At 39.1% G+C, this 24,268-nt stretch overlaps 1 protein-coding gene across 1 annotated transcript; it reads left to right on the top strand.

The window, feature by feature from the left end:
• The first annotated feature begins 26 nt into the window (after positions 1 to 26).
• Positions 27 to 22,082, top strand: CFAP57 (cilia and flagella associated protein 57). Its single transcript, XM_014872148.2, is given in 23 exon segments — positions 27 to 216; positions 258 to 574; positions 1,879 to 2,165; positions 2,333 to 2,498; positions 3,449 to 3,601; positions 4,642 to 4,781; positions 5,464 to 5,629; positions 6,028 to 6,141; positions 6,635 to 6,847; positions 7,486 to 7,659; positions 8,860 to 9,021; positions 9,459 to 9,614; positions 11,703 to 11,796; positions 12,434 to 12,624; positions 13,620 to 13,793; positions 14,202 to 14,360; positions 14,753 to 14,896; positions 15,982 to 16,098; positions 17,094 to 17,228; positions 17,312 to 17,455; positions 21,244 to 21,370; positions 21,650 to 21,786; positions 21,788 to 22,082. Coding segments are annotated over 23 exon segments (3,741 nt in total). The 3' UTR covers positions 21,869 to 22,082.
• The last annotated feature ends 2,186 nt before the right edge of the window (positions 22,083 to 24,268 follow it).

The following is a 24,268-nucleotide window of genomic DNA, read 5'->3' as shown; positions in this document are numbered from 1 at the left end:
ACCACGGCGACAGCGTTAGCGGCAGCATGGCGGGGGCGGCCGTGCTGCCCGTGGCCGTGTTCGGCTGCCGGCCGGGGGTGGCCGGCGGTGTGTGCTTCCTAGAGGAGCAGGTGGTGCTGCACGCCGCGGGGGCGGGCTGCCTGCGGCTGCACCTCGAGCATAAGTGGCACAACTTCATCCCAGGTGGCCCCGACTCCGGTCCCGACCCCAACCCCGGTCCCGACTCTGGCCCGCCCTGACCGCTCTGCTCCCCGCAGGCACGGAGAAGAGCCGGGGCGTGCAGGCGCTGGCCGTCAGCCCCGACCGGCGGTTCCTGGCGGTGTCGGAGGCGGCGGGGGAGCAGCCGGTGCTGGCGGTCTATGAGCTGACGGCGGAGCGGGCGCGGCGGCGGAAGGTGCTGGCCTCCGCCGAGCTGCCGGCGCGGCAGACGGTGTCCCTCGCTTTCTCTCCCGACAGCCGGTTCCTGGCGGCTGCCACGGCCCCCCCCGAGGGGCACCTCGCCTGCTGGCTCTGGGAGAAGCAGCAGCTGGCGGCGTCCGTCCGTGTCCAGGCCGCGGGGGACGGCCCCTGCCAGGTAACGGCTCCAGCTCCGCCTGCTTCCAAAACTTCCGAGTCCGCGCTGTGCCAGCGTCTCTGCGGCTCATTATTAACACTCCCCTTGGCAGCTGACTGCTTCTTCGGGAGCATACTTCACTTTCCAAAACAGGGGGATAAAACGATCAAACTTTAGCCCAACAACTAGCAGGCGCGAGGTTGGACATAGGTTTATCCTTCAGGACTTGCACAGTGCATTTTCCCGTGGCCACATGGCTTTTATCCACGACAAGAGGAGGAGAGGGCTCCACACCGTAGATATCATACAGTTTCTCTGACATTTCTTGACATCTGCTGTTGGCCTCCCTCAGCAATAGCACTCTAGGCTAAATAAAGTTTTGCATTGACCCATAATGAACATTCTAATGTATCTGTTGTATCACATGAGATTCTCTCATATCACATGAGATCTATGTTACAGGGCCAGTACAACAGGCCAGTGAGTGTGTAATGTATCCCTTGTGTCCCTGCAAAAGCACACTCTAAATATATTGCCTGTGCTCAGTAGTTGTAACACACTTCTTGGAAGCTCTCAGTGCACCTTTTTCTTCCTGCTGTCTTCTGTGTTCAAGTCAGAGGAGAAGAGTGGCTAAGAGCAGACTGATGCCACACAAATGATTTCTTCATCCAGCTTTGGGTGCTCCTTTTTAGAGTCTTCCATGTAGAGAGGTCAGATACTTTCAGTACATGTGTTGGTTGAATTCCAGCTGCCATTTTTTCTGGGGTATGGCTACAAGTAGTGGTTGGCTGAACTACTTCATTCATGAGCTCAGTTCTTAAAAAGAGGGCAGTATAAAGACTCTGGCTGTCTAAAGTCCCCTTAAGCATAAAAATTATTTCAAATTACCTCTCGTATCGTTCATGTTGAGTATTGAAATGGCTATTCCATCATTTTCACAAACAAACACCTAATTACATGAATTCATGTGCATAGTGGTAGCCTGAAATACAGGAATAAAGAATTTATTCCTGGCCTTTTGAGAACAAATGGTCCCACTTTTCAGGAAGCTTGCTACTGGAAAAATTTGTTAATTAGTAGTAAAGAGTTATTTTGGCCTTCTGTAATTTAATTTTGATAGACACTTCTTTGAAAGGGGGAGAACTGCAGATTGTAGTTATGGTGGCTAATTCTTATTCTCTTTGGTATTCCTGTATGTTTCTATGAACCATTCTGCCTTGTTTATTTTCCTGTATCTGGTATAGAAATTCTTCAGAACAGGTAAAATATTTGCTTATTTGTGAACATAGTTGAAAAAAATAGTTCCTCTCTTTTTTGTTCCATAGGTGAGCTTTAATCCTCAAGACAATACCCAGGTTTGTATCACTGGAAATGGCTTTTTTAAACTTTTCAAGTACAGTGAAGGATATTTAAAGCAGATGAATTTACAAAGGGGAGAACCAGAAAACTATTTGTGCCATGCCTGGCTGTCCAAGGAGGAAGTTATATGTGGCACTGACACAGGCAAACTTACCTTGTTTGAAACTGGAGAGCTGCACTGGCAGACAAGTTTGGAGTATAGAAAACCACCCAGGGAACTAAAAGAAGATACAACAACAGAAGAATATGAAAGGTAAATCTGTTAAATATTATTAGTAATAGTTCCATGATTTTGCCTGCAGATTAGTTATTCCTTCTTGTCCAGTTTATGATGTCAGTTGCTGCTTAGCATTTTTTTATTTGTGCTTCTTTATTTTTAAGTCTTTATGCATTTCTTAATTGCATTTCTGGTGTTTCTAGTGGATTGGCCTTTGAAGATAATGGTTTACAGCAGCATTCTTTGCCCCAAATATCTGCAGTTGCAGCATATTCCAAAGGCTTTGCATGTTCACCTAGCCCAGGAGTTGTTCTTCTGTTTGAGAAGACCAAGGAAAAGGAGGTCTTCAAGGAGAGTCAAGAAGTCTGGGTAAGGAGGAAAAAAGTTTTTATAAGTAATTATGCAGCAGAGCCCTGTTTAGAGAACTGTGAGTGTTTCTGGTTCAGTTATTAATGATAAATTTTAGCACACTGCTAAATTGCATGGTAAGGATTAGCTAACTGTCCTGGTGATGTTGAAAGGAGTTGCCAAAGGTCAAACTGAAAGTCAGTGCCTGATGACCTTTTGCAAGGTAGTTTTGTATGTTCCCTTCCCACATATAAAATGTGCTTTAAGGCTGCTAAATTTCAGGAAACCTTTAAGAAACCTTTATCTGTGGAGACTTTTGGGACTAAGAGATAGTTTACATCAATTTTGAAGAACTTGGCTGCTTTTTTTTTCCAAGGAGAAGTTTTTCTCCCCTCAGGTGTTTATTAGAGCTGTCATGAGACATGTGCATTCTTAAATAATCCTTCTAACTGTTCTATAGTAAACTGTATGCGTTGACCTGCTGAAATATCTGCATAAGAATATTTAACTCTAATGAGCTGGTCAAGACTTCATACTCCCATTCTGAAAGGTCAGCTTTTCCCTATGCATGAGACCCTGTAATAAGACTTATCTACCGTAAATGATACATTACAAAGAACTGTTTTTCTGCAATCACAGTTTTTAGGCAGTTCTCATTCTGACACTTTCTAGCTTTTTTCTTGATATTTTTCTACTACCATTTTAATTCTTGTTTAGTGCAACACTTCAGATTACTGCTGAAATGTCCCCTGATACTTTATTTCAGCTGTAATGTTATAGATACCTTTAGGCTGTCCTCTTGTTCTCTACTTCCTGCCTTGCAGTAGTTATGTGCTATTAAATATCCAAGTCTTGCTGATATTATGTCTGTGCTTATTAGAGGAGCATTACAACAGAAGTTTGTGTGTATGCATACCTACTACCAAATCATAGAAACCTGGCACCACCCATGAGATGCTTTTCTTGTTCAGCTTCCTCAGGACCTGTTCAGCACTGAGCCAAAAAAGTCAAGCAGACAGGACATTACATGTATATGCTTCAGCCCCTCTGAGGAAACGATGGTAGTTAGCACAAATAAAAATCAGCTCTACATGTTTACTATGTTCTCCACCAAACTTATAAGGGTAAGTGCACATTCCACAGATTTCATGTCCAGTATTGAAATTATACAGGCTAGTTGGTGTTGTTTTCTGTGATGAATTCTCATTAAATCCTTCAAATGAATCCTTAAATTCAAGATATGAAGTGCTGGGTGTGTTTCTCTGAGGGCAGTATTTCTGTAGCCCCTTGCTCAAGCGTCCCTCCCTGTGAATACCTCATGCTATTCAGCAGAACGATAGAGAACACTTAAGACCATTTAAGGGTGCCTGTTACTGCTGAACCACTTTACTAAGGCTTTAACTGAGATATCCTCAATGTATCCTCAATGCATGGTCCCTGCTCCAATGTAATATGCAGAAACTTTATTGCAATGATAAAGCTGGAACAGCCATGGGAATCTCATTCAACTCTAAAATGATAGTTATTGAAGTCCTAGCTAGAAGTGAAACCTCTTTGTGAAATACAAACATAATGGAAAGCCTTCCCTATTCTGAAGGAATGAAATAATACAAAGACAAGTGAAAAATGTATTATCATGAAATAGACTTATATGGAATTGAGTACATAACCTGTGTACAGGTATACAGAAAGATCTTTACAGGAAGAGGGATTGTAGTTAGGGGTCCTATTTCCACATGCAGCCTAAAACTTTATTGGTGCTTCACTTCCAGCATGTGGTAGCTGGACATCCTAGTGAAGTTTTCCATCACTCAGCACTTGACTTCTTTTAAAATATGTGCATGACCAGAAGGTATTAACTGAATTCTTGTAGGTCCAATTTTATTTATTTATCTAACTTGCCTTTCTTATATACCTACAATTATGTTCTGCTCTCACTGCTCTGCCCTGCATCACTTTTCTTGATTATTAATTATAAACTTAAAACCAACATTGTTAGGTTTTAAACATTGCTGTGTTCAGACTAGTTCAGTGAAAGGATTAAATGGTTCCCTCAAGTCTATTCTACAACTGTATGCAAAGACCCATGATAGATTTTTTTTATCTGACTTAACTGCCTGCAATGAAATCTTTGTGATTTCTTAATGTTCTCATTCCTTCTCAGGAGAAGACATCTTATTTTGCATATATGAATTTCCCATTGCATTCTAATTCAATCACTGGTCTGGACATGTGTATTTGGAAACCCGTTCTTGCTACATGTTCCCTGGATAGATCTGTCCGCATCTGGAATTACAAGACAAAGTAAAGAATTGTTTGTATTTGTAATTACCTCTTACTTTTTTGTATATTGTATTTAGGAGGCAGCAGCAGCAATCTCATATGAATGAATGTTGTTCTGGTAAAATTATTGTGTGGTGTGGGATGTAAATGGTATTACTGACATGATTTGGGGAGTGTGAATATACAGTGATTTTAAAACTGGTGCCAAAAGAATACAAAGCTTTTTCTATTAAGCTATTTTTATGTATTTTTGTGTATTTTTGTGACTTCTTGTATTTTGGAAAAAACTCTTTCATTCAGCTTTGTCTTAAGATACTCTTGTCCCATATCCTGCTTCTTAGGCATAGCTCTTAAGCAAAATGACTCCAGATCTTGAGGTTCCCTGGTGGGGAAAACAAATCTCAAGAGATGCTTGTGTAGGATTGCAATCAGCAATTCATTTACCTTCTTCATTATATTACAGTACACAAGGATTTGCTCTTGCACTTCCACGCCTTCTCTGTGTACCAGAAAGTCAAATTTGCTTTTGTTTCCTGTAACATCTCTGTGATCATTACTTAACTAAATAACAACACACTTCCTCAAGGACAAGGCAGAGTCAGATTTTAGCTGCAGGTGTCCTTGCTGGGCCAGATAATATCCTGTCAAGTGTGCAATGGGGAATTTGTCCTATTCCATACAGCTCAATGGTTTTCTCTTTCAGCACTTTGGAGCTGTGTAAGGAGTATCAGGAGGAAGCATACACAGTATCACTTCATCCCACTGGCTTTTTCTGTTTGGTTGGGTTTTCTGACAAACTACGATTTATAAGTCTGCTGTATGAGGACATGCATGTTTTCAAGGAGTTTGCTGTGAAAAAATGTAGAGAGGTAAGGAGTGGTGCAAAAATGAAATTGAGGGGTTATGGGGAGCAGGGTGGTAAAGAATATGACAGAAAATAAAAACTTCTCCAGTACATCCTAGTAGGATATAGGATGTCCTATATCAAACTTAGAGAAATTGATTCTGACTATTGGGGAACAGGCTCAGAGGCTGATGTGTAAGTGTGGGCCTGGAATGCAGCAGAAGGGATAATTTGCTCAAAAATACTCGAGAACTGAATTTTACAGGGGAAAGCATTGATTAAGAAAACTATAAGTGGCTAATTATGTAATGGAGTTTTCTTTTCATGCAACAATTTGATCTTAAAGGATGTAATTGAAATTCAATGCATGAATGTTTTTATCCATTCCATCTACAGTAATGGGTGGTTATGCTCTTTTTGTAGTGCTCATTCAGTAATGGAGGCCATCTTTTTGCTGCAGTTAATGGAAATGTGATTCAAATTTATTCCAGCATCACCTTTGAGAATGTTACTAATCTGAAAGGGCATACTGGGAAGGTTAGTAAACAAATCTTATACAGTAGAACTTATTAATATATTAACTAATTGATTTTGAAGAGGTAAAGTACAATTTGGGATCTTGAGATGGCCCCAAAACGTAAAAACAGAAATAGAAAACTCAGTTTTCATTAGTCAGAAGGCAAAATGTTCATGCACTAGATACATTTGAAAAGTCTGCCCTTAAATTGGAGGTGAACGATTGGCAGCTGGCTGAACAAAATAAAATATCCCAGTAATATAATATAAAAATAAAATCTACTACTCTGTATTGAATTTAACTTTTCCCTGATAGTGTGTTCATAAAATAGTTCTTACTGCTTTTGGTTTTTTCTAATGCTAAAATATAATTGGTTGAGAAACACCTAGAGGTTTTTCAGTAAGGCTTTGAAGTGTGATTCTGAAGTTGTCATGGCTTTACCAGTACAATGACTCCATGCTGTCTGTCTATAATCTACACATCAAGCTCCTTGGCGTGTTTTGCTTTTGTCAGGTACATGCAATTAAATGGAGTGCAGATGACACTAAATTCGTCTCCTGTGACACACATGGTGCTGTGTATGAGTGGAATTTGTTGACAGGTAAAAAGGAGTCAGAGTGTGTGCTCAAGACCTGCATCTACAGCAGCATTTCCCTGACTTATGATGCCAAAATTATCTTTGCTGTTGGATCTGACCAAACTCTCAAAGAAATTTCAGAGTCTACGGTGAGCTAACAAATTCCAGGATTTTGCTCCATTCTCTGGGGAGGGTACTGGTTCTTTGCTTTCTTTAGCATCCATTTGGTAAATAGGAATTGGTCTGGTTTTAAAAGCTCTGGTATTTACTGGCACTTTTGTGTTCTTATGTCCTTTACAACGAAACCTGAGATTTTGTTGTAGTTTTATTTTTTGTAATTTTACTTGGATTTACCTAGAAATCTTCTAATCCAGTTGACAAGCTAACTAGGCAATATTGTATCAACTATTCTGCTGAAATACAAGTGTATCACATTTACCACTGTATCTACATGCATTTTTTTCCAGAAAGGTAGTAAATTGTATGTGATAACCATTACATCTTTTAGATCACACATAACTTGGCTTGACATTTTAATACTGGCAACTATAATGAATATAGAGATTCTATATCTAAATACTTCTTTTAAATCTAATTTTTTTCCTGTATCAAACTTAATACTAATTACTGTTCATGCTGTACTTCTATAGGCATATAGATTCTTTGAACTACATTATGTGCTACCCCAGGCAGAGGTATAACAATTGCTCCATGCAACTGGAAATCATATACTTGATGTAATATTCATGTTTTGTGTGGTGGTTTGTGCTGTTGCTTTATGCTTTAGATCCAGCACGAGGTGCCTGCTTTTGACGTCGTTTATACGACTGTCGCTGTCTCGCGTTCCGGGCGCACGATATTTGTTGGTACATCCCTGGGGACAATTCGAGCTATGAAGTACCCATTAACTCTGAAGAAGGATTTCAGCGAGTACCAGGCACATGCAGGTGCTGTTACAAAGGTAGCACAGAGTTCTTTCTTTTCCCTGAGGTGCCAGCTGCACATAGCTCCTTTAGGGCTGATTCTCCTTCACAATTCATAGCATAATATGTTAAAATTAGGCTGAGTCTGCGCATGGAGAATGAATATTGCAGCATTCATAGAAGTCCTGTCTCTAGATATGTCAGGGAATAAGCTTTTGGCTAAAAAGTGGCTTGCACCAGATTACAAAACATGGCATATTGGACGGAGAACTTTGATACAGCTCTTCTAGAAAGAGGAAGATAATTTTGTCATAGAATCATTTAGGTCATCGAGTGCAGCTGTTAACCTAGCACTGCCAAATCCACAGTAAACCATGTCCTCAAGCACCACGTCCACACATCTCTTAAATATCTCCAGGGATGGTGACTGCACCACTTGTAGAGGGGCATCACATTTGCCCATTTCCAGACAGCTGAGACTTCTCTAGTGAGCCAGTACTGCTGCCATATGACTGAAAGGGCTCAGTGAGCACTTCTGCCAGCTCCCTCAGTGTGCTTTGGTAGGTCCCCATTCTCCAGGAAGCCACATATTCTGTGTTGTTAAATGGGTCATAATTTTTGTATTGTAAGTATCACTGTCAACTACAGCACCTTGACTTGTCCTTGCACAGTCCAACATTAGAATATGAACTTCAGTTACTGTAACTCTACTTTCACCTCAATTACAAGCTGTATCAGCTCCCAGGTACTCAATGCCAGATTAGACAGTCACAGGAGGTCTGAAGGAGGTGACAGCAGTTACTACTACATAGTTCTTGGTGAGCTTAGTTGTAGTTTCAAAAGAAAACATTTAGCCACCTGTAGCTCATGCAACTTTTCAAAGAAAAACCCTAGAGACCTTCAGAATTGCCATACAAATTGCCTGTCTGTGCTATAATTGTCTAGAAGATCTTTTTTATTTCAGGTTTTCAAAAATCTTCCTATGGCTTTGAGACCCGAAGCAGGTCCAATGTCTACACATATTCTTTCCCTTCCCTTTGTTGTTTCAACCAAGGTGGAACAGGAATAGGAGGCATAATCAAAATGTTGATGGTGGGACTGTGTTATTATTTCCACAGCTGACTTTCTGGGGTAGAAATGGAGAGTGTATGTGGGTGGGGAAAAAAATGTGGTGTAAAATAAAACTGTCTCCATTCTTCCATGTCTCATCTATTATCTTGTCATCCCTTCCTTCTAAGATGACAGTAACAAGTGATGACCAATTTCTACTGACTGCCTCAGAGGATGGCTGTGTATTTATCTGGAAAGTGCATGATAAAGAAGGTGGGGGAGTGAAAAGAGAACAGGAACTTGAGTATGCTGAGGAAGTGTTGATCATGAGATCAGATATAGACGAGAAGGTAGGAGGAGCAACTTGTGAACATAAATAGTAGGATTTCTGTGAATTGCATTTGCATAATGCATGTTACCAGTCAGTCCTATATGGCTTGCATGGCTTTGGTCAAAGAGTTTACAGCGAGTTGCTGCAGTGGCTTGTCAATATGCAAACAGCATTGCATGAACAGCAAGTGTGGATTAGATTTTTCTCTAATACTTTCCCCAATCTCTTGAAAACACTTTTAATGGAGTAGAGAAGTCAAAAGATGCTTTTCTATAAACCATCTTGTAAGACAACAAAGGAACTTCACTTCTAGAACTTCTTGATCATCTGTTTGAAGATTATCTGTAAAGGCTGTTGTTCATAATATGTCCATGTAAATAAAACATCCTTAGCAGGCTGTTGCTAATGGCAAATATTCTCTCTCTTAAGACTGTTTTCTCATCCATGTCCTAACAGAGTCAGGCAATACTAGACCTGCAGATTTGTGTGAAAGATCTACAGACAGAAAGTGATTATGAGCTACGTCTCAAGGACTTGTACTGTGAAGGAAAAATAAAAGCATTGGAAGAGAATTTCACTCAGGAAATAGACTCCCTTAAAACTAAACACCAGGTATGACTCATGTTGCAGAACCAAATACTATGAAATCTTTCACTGAAGAATTGAATTCAACCTTCCATTACGTATATAGAAATGCCATACAGCATCTGAAATCATTCCTTTTCAGCTTAAGATGTTCTTGATATTTATAAAGCATGAAACTACCTTTGAGTCAAGTATCTTATAGGTACAAGGGGATGCAAGAGTTCTTCTAGGTAGCCTGTAAGTGTCTTCACATAAAACCAGCACAATAAATAGTGCCTGAGACTGAGGATCAGTAGTAGAAATGGCACTGTGCTTTAAAAGCTCCTTTCCATATAAGGCTGCAGCTGCTGCAGGACTAACAATCATTCTCCTTAATGCTGCCTTCTTTATGTCCTTAAAAATCTGCCTAGATTTTTCAAAATGTCTGCTGAGGTTTCTTGTATGTTTTTTGAAAATAAAAGTAAGATATATTCCCTGGATGTCTTCTGTTCATGTGCTTATTGATTTCTTTGTGGTCCTGAAGCAGGACTCCCCTGAAAAGCAAAGGCTGTGATAATTCTTCCCTGTGTCTTATTTATCTGTGTCTGATAATGCTATTCTGTCCATCTGTCTGGTGCACACACTGAATTTCTGACCTGTAATTTGTTATATTTCTGGACTTCTTTTAGATGTATAAGGTAAGGGATCCAGTAGTAATTTCTCTGGCTGTAAAACAACTCGAAGTAAGGGATTATATATCACATGAGTCAATCTTGTCAACCTCATGTTCTTTTTGAGCTTTTGGGTGAATATTGTCCTGTTCTGGTGATTTGTTACTGCTTATTTTGTCGAGTTGTGCATAGTACCTTCAAGCAGTATTTCTGTTTGAGTCCACATAAAGGAGTTCAGTATGAAAGCTTGCCAAGTTACTTATTAGTTGTAGTATTTTACAGGTTTGTAATTTTCAAGTGCTCTTTTTATACCTCTCTTGTCTTTTGCACCTACAATTGTTCCAGTAGGTTTTTGACAGTCATTTTTTGAGGAGGTTTAATTATGTGTTTTAATGTTTTCTTCAAGTATTTTTTTCAGACTCTTTGGCTTGTCTCATTGTGGTTTGTTTTTTTTTTTTGTCTAAATAACCTGAATTTTAACCTTTCTATTTTTCCTCTCTTTTGTAGAACCTAAGCTTGTACAAGAAAGCCATTTAAACTCTTGTGGATTCCTCTACCTCTGTTTTATCTCTGCTGGGTTTTTTTCTGTGGTTCTTCAGATCTTTTGATAAGTAGTGCTTGGCTATAAAGTTATAATAATCTCAGCTACGCTAAAAATTCTTTGGATTTTTGTATTATAGGTTTGCAAACAAATGCCTTTGAAGGTGAATAAAAGTTTTCTAGGCAGACAAGTTGTACTTCCTGTTCAAGTATCAAGTGCATGTTAAGATTAAACTGAATGACAGCTTTAGACTTGGGACTAACCTTTCTAGTTGTATCCATCAGACAAATGGATTATTTCTGCTTATGCAAGACGTATACAGTTGTTGTGAGAAGAAAATGAAAATATTGTAACTATGGTACAATTCCTACCATCTCTGGGAAATTTCTCAGCTGTTTTCTTGCTCCAGTTCTTTGTGCCTTTTTAGAAGATTAAGTAATTTGTAGTGGCAGGCTGACATTCCAAGAGAATGGCATCTAAAATTCACTCTTGCTTAGGTTTATGTCATACTATGAAAATGTCAGCATTTTAGCACCTCAATGTTGCTTCAAGTGAGACAGGAAGCAGCTTGAACTTTAATATCTGGACAATAATTTATGGAACTGCAAATTCTCCTCAGGCAGGCATACTTAAAGGAGTGGAGGCTTTTTCAAGCTCACAAATTTTTCTTTTTAGATTAGGATCAGTACCTGGTATTATATGAACCCTGTTTTCTGCTTTTCCGTAGCTTTCCTTAGTTTAACTTGTCAAAACAAACTAATATATGGAAAAACTTATTTTAATGACACGTGGCATCTCAATTTTGATGAGAGATTTCAAATGTATTTCTGTTGTGTATGTATTCCTCACCAGGAGCAAGAGCACAATTTGGACATTGCTTTGTCTAGTTTCAAATTAAAACTTTTTTTTTTTTTTTTATCCCAGATTTTACAGGAAGAGAAAGAAAAACAGGAACTACAACACCAGGTTCAACTGTCTGAGCTGATGGAGAAACAGGCCAGGGAGGTGCAACAGCTAGGTGAGACTCTAACAAGTGTTTGTAACTAGAAACTGGGGGAAATGCTTTATTGATAGCAAATGATATGACAGGGAGGGATTACTCGAGTAGAGGTATAAAGAAAAATGGATGTATGTCATGTAGGTATTTGGTGCAGACCAAATGTATGTCTAAACTGCACCATACACATGCCCATGATGAGAACATGCACATGGGCCCTGTATCTTAGAGGTTTGGCTCTTGAGATTAGTAATTTATTTATTTATGCACAGCTCACTGTGCAAGAACAGTGCAGTCATTCAATTCAGCAAGGAGGTGCACACAGCCTGGAAATACCTGGACTCCAGATTTGTAATCAAGATTAAAGTACTACAAATTAGTACCAAAGAGTTCCCCCATAAATGAGTCCATTGCCTATTCATGCTTGGTAGTAGTTGAGCTTATACAGCTCTGCCATGGTTGTCATCCCAAGCTGTCAGTTTTGCATGGCTACAGAGTCTAAAGCCCCTGTATATCTGATGAAGAAAGTGGTGAAATTCTTCTACTTGCAATTTATTGCAACCAGCTGCCAAAAAGACAGTAGTGATAGCTGCAGAAGGATAGGATTCACTCCTCTTTTCTATTAGTTTTATCCATTCCATATGTTTCCTGTTAAAAGAATCTGAGAGTAGTCAGAAACTCTCAATGGAAAATGAGAAATACCAGGAGCTTCAGGTGAAATCCCAGAAGATGGAGGAAGAATACGAGAAACAATTGCACAGTTTGGAGGAAAGCAAAACCATGGCTGTGGCGGAGCTAAAAGAACATTACAAGAAAAAACTTAAAGATAAATCTGTTCTGTTGGAAGAGGTAGGAAAATTGATTTGCAGTTTGATTTGTTGACCAAGTTTATCTTCAACTGTGATAAAATGTTCCCTAGGACAGGAGAGGTTGGCATCTTCCATGCAAATCCTAATCTGCCTGTAACCATGGGAAAATATTTTGACAGGTAGAATAGTGATAAGGAAGATCCAGCTGAGTTACCAACTTTTTAGGGTTTCATACATTGAGTAACTTGCTGGGATTAATATCCTTGGGCTTTCTCAGCTTCATCTCCATTTCTCCTACATCCTATAATTCCTGTTTATTAATGTGACTTAGATGATACATTTACATTAATTGAAGAAAGAAAGATTCAACCATGTTGTTCTAGTGAAGAGAACATTTTGAAAATGGTGAATTACATTCCTGAGTCCTTGAGGTTCTTACCTGCATAATTTGAGGAACAAAGATAAATATCCTGAATATTTAAAAAACACCTGCACATTGAGGCCAAAGACTTGGCTTGACAAAAGGCAGCCAAATAACTGATATATATATAACTTATATATTTAGAGTCATAAAATCCAATCACCATTACTATTTGCAGCCCTGTATTGTGATACCAATTTGAAAAGAATGAAGGAAGAGAGGCATACAGAGACTGAGGCAAACCTGAATGCTTATTGGTCCTAATGCATCAGAAACAGCAATTTTAAAGATCCTAAGTGATACTGGTTTGTGATTTCTGCAGCCAGAACAAGTTTGCTGATGTTAGTATTTGGGCCATATTCCTAACTTGAAGCTTTCAAGTCTTAAGAATTATTTTTTAAAAAGAAAATAGAAGAACCTCATTGTGTATGTTATCAGTTTCTAAAGTTACTTTAATCCACTAAAATGTTATCGTAGATGATATTTCTGCAATTGAATATTCCATGAAGCATAGATTCTCCTAGGAAAAACACAGTTACAATTAACCTTTTGTATTTCTCCTTTATTGGTCTCTTACTCTTGCCTTCTCTAATGTTGGTTTGCCTTAACTGCAGGCAAAGGAGAATATGAGGAAGCAGATTGAAGTACATGAAGAAATGGAAAAACTAATTTATGAAGAGGGAGACAAAGAAATCTTGGAACTCAAAGACAAGTATGAGAGACAGCTCGTGGAAGAAAAGGAGTCCAACATCCAACTGAAAGGAGAAATAGGAGTCATGAATAAAAGGGTATCTTTCATTCTATGCTAGTATCAGACCTGCACAAGAAAACCTATAACTGAAGATTGAATGTGTTTAATGGCATGTCAATTTAGTCCATTAATCTAGTCTGTAAATATGTGGCATTGAATGTTATCTGCAGCTGATGCTTAGGTATAATATCCATACTCTTCTTGCTGCTGGATGCAATTTTCTTCCTTCCTTCTAGTGCAGTTGGTATTCTTGTCAGAATATACATTAAAAAAAAAGAAGATACTCAACCCGCTTTTGAGTTACAGGTATTTAAGTGATGTGCTACTCCTTCATCATATCTTGATATCCTTTATCCCACACTGTCTACAAGGTATCCTATAGCATAGGAGGACCAAGTTGTGCACAGCTTTTGGAGACTGTTAAGTTCTTACTTTGCCTCTCTAGTTGAACAGCCTACAGAAAGAGCTCAAGGACCGAAACAGGGATATTGAGGAAATGAGACTGGAACAGCAGAAGCTGCAAGACATCATTAAATCACTAAGAAAGGACATCTTGGCACTAAAGACAGATATTAAAGAGAGAACTGAAACTATCCTAGAGAAGGTGAGAAAGTGGACAATTGGATGAGGTCAAAATCACCTCCTTGAATTAAATAGAGATGTTTATTTTAATAGTATTTTTTGAGAGTGTCATATGACTGGAAACTTGATTTCAACTTAAGGAATTTAAGCTCTCTAGTTTGGGATTTTGGTTTTTAGTTGGCATTCTAAGCTTTTCTTGGGGAGCTCAAGTTCAGGATATTGACTTTCCTATCCCCTGTTCTAGGATCTGTAGATGGCTCAGCATTATTTGCCCCCTCCCGTCTAACCTGCAACTGGAGTACAATCTTCCACAACATCTGTGACTGCTGGTTTTGCCTCTGCCATATTTGTTCCTTGTCCTAGGGATCTGTTTGAGTGCTGAGTCTGATTCAAATCTCTGCCTATTTCTTCCAGGAGAAGCATATAAATGATCTAAAAATGAAAAATCAGGAACTGCAAAATTTCAAGTTTGTACTGAGTTACAGAATAGAGGAGTTTAAGAAGCAAATAGAGTCACGTGAAAATGATATTGAGACAATGAAGAAACAGATCAGTGAGGTGAGTAACACTCATTTGGCCTCTGCTACTAAGCCTATTGTCTAAATACAAAGATGACCCAACAAGTCCATGAAAGATTCCACCCTGGTTGTTCCTTGACTTCTTTCAAGGATACACAGCACTTATTCAATACTCGTGCAGCTAAATAAAGATATCTGTACACAATAGCTATTTAATTTTCTATCACAGGCTACCAGTGATCAACATAGTTATTTAAGTTTCTGTATGTAATTCTAGATTTTGCTTAAAAGTAGATCTTATACTTATGTGGTTGCCGTCCATGTACCCTATAGCATTTGCAAGGCACTCCTTTTACTGACCTGGTGGAAGAGAGTACATTTCTTCTCTCAGAAATGTTGCAGATTTATGCAAACATAACTCTGCTAGGGCTTAGGTACATGGACAAATGATATTTATCAGTTGATGCGTGGGAAATTTGAATGTATTCATACTTAGCATGTAGCAAATTCATTGAAGGAACTTACTTATGATAGAAAACTTTGTATGATCTCTGCATAGATGTATCCTTAGCTCAGCCAAACTAGGACTATGGTGACATAGTCTTTTAAATAAAATGCAAACTAATGAACAATTTGTATGTACTTCAGACTAGCAAGGTGAAATCCCTGTTATCTTTTCTGGTCATCATCTTGCACCATAAGTAAATGATGTAATATCCTTATTGGTTTTTCCTGTGTGTTCTGCATATGTATCCACAGTTTTCAATCCATTTGTTTCTTTTCAGTATCAGGTTCTAGTTATTGTTGCCCTTACTCTTTCCAGTATTGACTGTCCATTTCCATCTCATTCATTTTTATTCAGATGGAATGGCAGAGCTCCCGTTCAGCTCAAGTAATTTAAGAAGTATCACATAATTTAAATTAATGTGACTCAACAGTTGGACATTCATTTCTGTGGTTTCTATATATTCTGACAGAGGGCAGTGTTGTTACAAAATTGATGTTTCTCATGTTGTCATTCAGCCTGAAGGGGGACCTATTCCCTCAAGTCTCTGGTTTTCCTGTTATGTGCTGTTTTTTCACGTCTTCTTTTAGCCCTGATTTCCTCCTCCTGCTTCCTTTCAGATGGAGGAGGAGCTGGAACAATTCCGCAAGGAGAGCATAGAGCTGAAGCTGAATATCACACAACTGCAACAGAAACAGAAGGCAACTGCTCGTGAGGTGCACAGAGAGATGGAAAAGGTATGGGGTACTCCTACCATGCAGGTCCCACAGAATGACATCGGTGGGGACAAAACACTGGTGAAGCATTTATCTGAGCAAACAGTTACTTCAAGGGTGCTGTGTCCAAGGACCAAGAGAGTCTCTGCTCAGTGGGGACAAAGACACAAAACTTCCAAGCCTGCAACCACCTTAGAGCATTCATATTTTAAAAAATCCAGATATTAAAAAAAAAAAATCCAGGACAACACATATTGTCCTGAGTTTAACAGAACAGTGAGGTGGATGCTGAACTACTTGTTCCTGCCCAAGCCTGAAATGTGGGGACACTTGGCCTAAACAGGAGCAGCATGAAGGATACCACTTAGGCATTAGTAGGATGACATAAAGGAAGGTCTCATCGATGGAGGAGTCAAGGACCCCTTGTTTGACAACAAACCAGACTTGAGGGAGGAAAAGGGCCTGGCAGGTGAAGGTGGAGGAGCTTAGCAGGAGGTGCATGAGTGAGGAAGCAGGTAGAGAGGCCTGGCAGAAACCAAGAGAGAATGGGAAGGCAATCCTGATGTGAAATCAGCAAGCTGTGCATGTATCTGATATGTTTTGTCCCTTGCCTTCTCTTCTTAACTGTTGGTGTGTTGTTTATAAATAAGAAGGTAGGACAGCATTTAGACAATGCTCTCAGACACATCATGTGGCTCCTGGGGATGTCCTGTGCAGGGCTTGGACTCAATTATCGTGGTGGGTCTCCTCCAACTCTGTTTTTCAGATGATATCTTTGGAGGCTGGCACTGATATTACATAATAAAAGTATCTTGGCTTATTACGACTCCTAAGATCTATCACTGCTGTTCAACATATAGTGCTCACATTCCCAGTGAGTTTTTAATGAATTTTTTTTAATTACGTGGAAAAAAAGTATATGAGAGTTTTCACCAGTTCTACTAGACTTTGTAGAAAATCGCATGATGGAGTGTTCTGATGAACCAAATAAGAATGTGACTGCATCCTTCTTGCAGAAACAAGATATGGAAACCCTCATCAAACGATTTAAGGCAGATCTTCATCATTGTGTGAGCTTCATTCACCATCCTAGAAAAATGAAAGATAGTATCTGTGAACTCTACACCAAGTATGTGCATCAATCAGACATGGTGAGTCGGGACCTTTGTCTTCTCCTTGCCCATGACTTTGTCTGGTAGTGTAATTACTGAGGCAATATGTTGTGCCTTCTCAGGTGGGGGCTCAAGCAGAAGATGCAGATTTGCAGCAGCAGTTAAAGAAACAGCAAGAGTATAACGAGAGGAATTTGACAGTTTTAAGGAAGAAGGTGACGAAAGATAAGGAAATGCACCACACTGCTTACTTGCGCATCATACAGGTAAAAAGCCTTTTCCTTGTGGTATGGAGGGGGAACAAAGGAAGTGGTTGCACAAAAGAGACTTTAATAACCTTATTGTTATGGTTTCTTAGGACTTTGAAATAGTTTTGCTTGGCTTTCTTGCCAGAAATTCCTAAATTTTTCAAGCGCTTCTATTAACTTTTCTAAACAAAAAGAGCAAGACCTCTGAAGTCAGAAATGGCTGCTGTTTTGTAGATACTTTTGTTTATCTCCCACTCCCTAAAAGGAGATGGGGAACTTCTGCTGCATGGATGTTTTTAAGGAAATTAATGTACTTATTTTTTATTTCAAACAGTATTTATAATTGCCATCATAGTCAATTTGCCCTTGTTTGGGTGTCAAGCTGTATCTGCTATGTAATGTTTAGGAAGTAATTTTGGAGGAAGAAATAAAATCCCTTCTTTGTCACATAGTCCCACGCCTATTGATGTGAATTCAGAAGAACTTTCTGCTTTTCACATCCAAAATTTTCAAGGAAGTTCAGAAATATGTAGGGAATATGTCTATTTGTGCTAAGATCTCTTGCTCAGAAGCCTTGTTTCTTACTAAGCAAAGTAAACTCATGACTTCTGGGGTCAAAGATCCAATTTGTTTTCATCTGGAGTGGGAGGACCTAGAGCCCCACACCACACATCCTAGAAGGACAGCTTTTCTAGTCTCTCCTTAACATGATCTCCTTCTGCTCAGTCAGCATTTCCTTTTCCCCTCAGTAGCCCTTTCTGCATTGTTACTTTATTATGCTTCCTCAGGATCATTAAATCTCAGTCCCCTCCTAAGTCATCTGTTGTTTGCTATTTATTCATAATTTGCTTCTTCAGGGCTAGACAGCAGCAATCTTCTTCCCTGCTGCTATTTTAATTTTTTTTTACTCTTTCTGTGAGTTAGATGTTTCCTTTGGCACAAAAGGAGATGGGTTCAGAAAATAACCTGAAGAATTTCCTTACTGGAATAGGGTGACAGATGGTGTTCATAATGATAATACTTGATGTCTTGGATCAGAAAGCCTAACATGAAATGATGATTAAAACCAAATTAATAAAACATCTGGAAGATGAAGATATCAAAGATTCTAACCAGCCTGGTTTCTTCAAAGAAAAAGCAGTTCTCTGAAGTCCAGTAGATTAATGAGATTTTACAGCCAGCAGGAATTATCATGGCCTTCCAGTCTTTCACAGGGGCTTTTAAGACTAGTTTAGAGAAACTTCTGTGAGGATTTGCTTTGAAAAAGCAAATGACATCTTAACAGTCTTCTAGCTCTGTATCTCTATTATTCCTCAGTTGTGCTTACATTTTCAGAGCTATGCCCTCCTCTTTGAGAGATTATTCATAGGTACACTCCACTAGTGACTGCTGCAACAGATGATTAGAATTGTCAAGATAATTTAATTATTCTTACCAGTTGACAAGTTGCCTGTTACTCAACTATTAGTTTTTCCTTCAGCCTTCTGCATTTGTAAGGGCTTCTTTGGGTACATAAAAACAGAGACACTGAATAACCTTGAAGTAGTGCTGCTTAAACTGAAGTCCATATAGGATGAAATTTTCTATGTGTCCTACCTGTCTCTGACAGTCAGCACTGTAGGGACTTCCTAGACTGTAGATTGCATCCATATGATGTGTCATTGTGCCTGATGGTCTCATTATCCATGCATTTGATCAGTCCCTTTTCTGAAACAATTGGTTCTTTGCCATAACATCCCGTGACAATGAGTTTTCCCATGAACATTTATTTTAATCCGTTCTGTGACGTTGCATTGCAGTGCAAATGTTCTGTCAGAATGCAAATATTGAATTAAAGGCTAATCTCTCTGGAGAGAAGGCTTCTTCAGGAAAATATTATCAGTGTCAACCAACAGCCTTTCAGCACCAAGCAAACCAAACACAAACCAAAGACATTTCTACATAGCCCAGATTGCTTCATACAAAAATACTTTGTATTATATTTTCTGATAGACCAAAAGCAAGATCTTCATTTGACAGCAGCAAGTAATCACTTGGACTGAACTTTTGAAGATGCTCATGACTAAAGTACACCTAAAGGGAAATGCTAGGACCCAACCCCAAAAGCTGGTCAAAAGAAAATTACCTTGACTGACTATTGGAAGTTACTCTCTTCATGTGTTCTTTTGGGATCAAGCTCTGGAATAAATGCATAGTGTCAAATTTCATCTGTATTTAAAGGCTTGAATTAGACAAGTCGGACTCAACAAAATATTACAGTTCCAGAGCTGCCTGAGCACACCAACTGCTGTTGCATTTATAGTCCAACATAACCACTGCAAGAGCGACTCTTCTTGCCCAACAAGTTCAGATGTTATTGAATCCCACACTCTTCCTCCAGTCAGTGATTTTTAGCTGAGAAGAAACTAAAACACAGCTGCTGTACTTGTCTTAGTGTGAAGTCTTGATAATCTTGCCACACACGTGCCCTGAGCTATTGCTGCCAACCTGAACTCCCTGAGTGCAGCCACATACTGGGAGGTGCAGTGAGCTTTGTACTTCACTACTGACCAGCCTGCAGGTGTGTGGTGCCAACACTTTAAGAAGAATACTCGAAGGAACTGAGTCATATGCTTCGCACAATCTTTTGTGGCAACATAATTATCTCTATCAACCAAAATAATCATTAAAACAAAAGCAAAAAACAAGATTTGAAGACACCATTTTCATGGGAAAAATTCATTCATCCTTATCCTTATCTCCTGTTGTTTTAGTGGGTTCCATACTGCTTGAGACTGGCATTGTGAGGTACCCTAAATATGTCTTTTTGCCATCTATATTTTTAAAATATTGCCACTGTGTTCCAAAAGTTCTGAAAAAACACCACAGGTAGCTGAAATAGTTGCTATTCTTGGTTCAAGTATGCTGGCAGCTGTTTAACAATTGCCCTAGTCATTGATTTTCACTGTCCTTGTAAGAGGCAAATATACAATTCCACTTCACTTTCTTGAATACAGAGAAGAAATATTTAGTTAATGGTGCTCCTGTTTCTACATGATGAGTAGCAGGGTTATCATCCTTCACTAGTATTAACCCATACTGGTTTTGCTGAAGTCTTTAAACCTGTTGCAACAATGGGTAAATTATATTTACTGGAATTTTCTCAGCTCCTTCAGCAAGATGCTTCATGGTAGGCTACTAAAAAATTGGAGGATTGAACTTGTATGGGCTGAAAACTGACTAATACAAAAAAAGAACAAAAGATTAATACATTGCTAACTTTTTCTTATAACAGCATGTTAGCAGAAGTTATCTCCAGTCTCCACATGCTTTATATATTTCCTAATATATGCGTGGAAAAATGATGTCTGTCAGAACTAATGAAGAGGGTTTTGAATGATTTCAAGGAGATAAATATAATTTAAGTGAACTAATATATGGTGACAAATGAAAAGCAAAATAATACACACTGGAGGGAGACATGGGAATTCTTCACATTAATTCTGAATTAATTGGATCAGTTTAGGAAGGCCCTGAGCTTCCCTTTGGAATTGGCAAGGAAGAAGATACCTTGGAGTGCAGTTGCAGTCAGAAAAGCAAAACAAGTATTAGTTTCTTGAGCTAACATGGTTTGAACACTGTCATGTTCTGTGTCACATCTACTGTGGTGTTACCTGAAATGTTGTGTACTCTCCTGATTGCCTGGCACCTTCTGCTTGGGATACTGATTCTGTACTGTCCAGTGTCTTTTTCAAAGATATGAAGATACATATTGCCCAGTCAGATAGTACCCGTGCTTTTCCTTACAGAGCATGTTGTTTTTGCAGGAAAATGTGAGTCTGATTAAGGAAATTAACGACTTACGGCAAGAACTGAGGGTGGCCAATGCGCAGGTGCACAGCCTTCAGTCAGCACTGAGACTAAACAAGAACAAAAAGGCAATTCAAGACACAGGTGAATAGTTCTTGTGTCTTTTCCATATTGTTACTAGTGAGGTCAGAAGCCCTTTTTGTCCTTGGTGAACAATTACTGTCTGTATTTCATTCTAGCTTGTCTCCCTGGTGGTACCTGTTACATTTTAATGTTAATTGTAGAAACTGCTAAATCCTGTAGATTCTTACTATTTAGATCTACTCCTTCAGCCCTGAAAGATGCTTTCCCTTGTTCATACTAAAGAACTGTATGAGCTGGACCTTTGTTACTGTATTATGTCCTCTCTATTTTATCTTCTAGCTCCCTCCAGTGAACTTCTGTCCAGCCCAGATGTCCTGAGGTTGAATCCAGAGGTGGAAAGAGAAAAAATCATAGAAATGCAGCAGCTAGAAATTCAATATCTGCGAGACCAAATCCAAGAGAAGGGGCAAGCCCTGAAGTGTCCAGGTTCAGCCTCTTTCAGTCAGAAACCTTCCTGAACTGAATCTGGAAAGAATCCACAAGATGCAGCAACACTGACGTGGTTCAAGGATGCCTTATGTTATTATACCCTCCTGGCAAGATCAGAAATGCTGCAGCATAGAGTAGACTTACATGATCCTATACTCTTCCACTAGAAGCATTAATTAAACAATCAGTGCTCTGAACACTTCTACTTTTCTGAAATCTGCCCTTTTAATGAGATTTAGGAGCCAAAAGAAATAAAAATAAATTTGTGTTAGTGTAAGACTAATCTTTGTGCCTTCATGCTAGGTATTCGTCTTTCTCTTGAAAACGAATGTGTCCTGTTTCAGAAGAGGTGGTCAAACTGTAAGCCTTTTCTGCTAGAATTCTAATTTGGTGTCACTGTGATGCAAAATTCAACATCAGCCTTTTATTTTCCAGTATTAAATTGCCTATGTCCATACAATGGACTGCTGCTCTTAAGACTAATGTCATTGTTATTCCAGGCAGGTATCTAGTCACAGATTAACAATCAATTACCTTGTAAGGGCAACCTTTGACTCAAGCACATCCGAGCTGAAGCTCTTGGTAAAGCCTCTGCCTCCTGTCTAGAGATGTGTTGCCTCATCTGCTACAATAATTTCAGCAGGACAAAAAAGGCAGCCCAGTTTCAAACTCCCAAAATCTGGAATAAAGTCCAAACCTTATGTCATAACTCCAATTACTTTGATAAATTGGGGGGTTTTTTGTCTTTTTTTCAACATCCACAATCCCGTTAGTTCAGTTTTTCAGTGAAATTCTCGTAATAAGTCATTCTGCAAAGTACTTATACACAGAAAATGCAGGGAGTAATTTCTTTAATAATGAGGGGGGGAAAACCCTAAATTTTTCATCTTTTGTTGTCAGTGCATGACACACTGTCCCACTGAGGAGTATTTCACATATATCGGAAGATTAAGCTACTGGTTGAGCACGGAACTATTCGTTATTAAAACAGCCAGTATGTTACTGTTTCATTTCCTATCCTGAGTAGTGGAAAAGTGATGAGTGCTTTTATATACTCCTAATAATATTATATAGAAGAAGGTGGTGCCAGGGCTGGGTAAGATGTAAGCTGCATTACCATCAGGAATACTAGACTCATTTCCAGGGTAATACCATGGCAAGATAGATGGTTCCATGAGCTCCAATGATTTTGGAGACTTCAGCTGAGTGCATTGTTCATGAACATGGAATTAAGTTTCTTTATTTTTTTCCCATTTTGCACCTTTAATCTGTATGGAGCATAGGTTTCACAAGAGCAAAAGGAAGAAGTTAATGGTCTATTAATGGGCTAGCTTAACATCCTTTCTTCCTCCTACCCTCCCCATATAATCATCTTGATGCTTCCTGCACAGAAAGAGGATGTAATTAATGTAATTAGTAAATATTTTAGAAACCAGTTCCCTCTAAAATTTTCAGACACACCCATTTTAATTTGCTAGGCTCTCGTGTGGTATAATTTTCCCCTCTCTCTGTCAGGATAAATTGAGTGCTAGAATCATACAACACACTGCTTTAATAATTGTGGTTTAGAGAAATGCAGTAAACTGAAAAAGAAGAATCTTTTCCTAATATGCCTATATAGATAGCAAATTATTTCTAAATGGTGACTGATATGCTTAAAAATATGCCCCTATGTCACCCTTGTAGCCTAGGTAGTCTCTTCAGCCAGACTAGGCTGAAGAGGATTTTGAACTTGATTTTAGTGGCTAAGAGTCAAGTAAAACATTGCTTGTATAGGGGAGCATTAAGCATCAGTCACAGCAGAGTGTTACAACTAAACTTCAGCAGACCTGCTGGAAGCAAAATAGATGTACAAGCCCCTTCTGTACTGGGAAAAGCAGACCAAGGTCAAACTCCCACACATGCGCTCTATAAATGTTTTAGAATTAAGTTCTAACTGGATTATGGTTTTGTGTGCTAATGGTCTTCTGAATTCTCCCAAGGTGCAAAAACATTTTCTGCTTTCATCCTCTCTTGACCTACATTGTTCTGTTTCTCCTTTTGGTACCTCCCTAAAGGAGCTGGTAAGCATTTCATGCCCTTATAAAACTACAGCCCACTTTTTAAAATGACTATATGGCTATCTGAATAAGATTTCCCCTTAGATGACTTCTTTGCTAACTGGGCCAACTAAAACTCCAGGTTTTTCTGGATAGGGTCAAACTCATTCTTTAAAGGCATTTGTATGGGAAAACCTATCACATACCATTTGGGTTTTTTACGTGTAGGACAATGTCCTCTGGACAGATGATATTTCACAAGTCTCGAAAGACCTAGCAGATTTTTCTCAGACAAATTCCTGAACCTGTCACACTACTTGGTTTCTATTTGATTAGCATATCCTAAGCTTCCCTTCTCACAGCCTGATAAAAAGCATGTGACTTAATCACTGAGCCTCTGTTTCCATTAGCCAGACAGGAGCTGTTGTTT

This window comes from Sturnus vulgaris, chromosome 9, assembly GCF_052056855.1.
Source record: "Sturnus vulgaris isolate bStuVul1 chromosome 9, bStuVul1.hap1, whole genome shotgun sequence".
Classification (NCBI taxonomy): Eukaryota; Metazoa; Chordata; class Aves; order Passeriformes; family Sturnidae; genus Sturnus; species Sturnus vulgaris.
The sequence above is the reverse complement of the archived record's forward strand: the minus strand, read 5'-3'. Positions and strand labels throughout refer to the sequence as shown.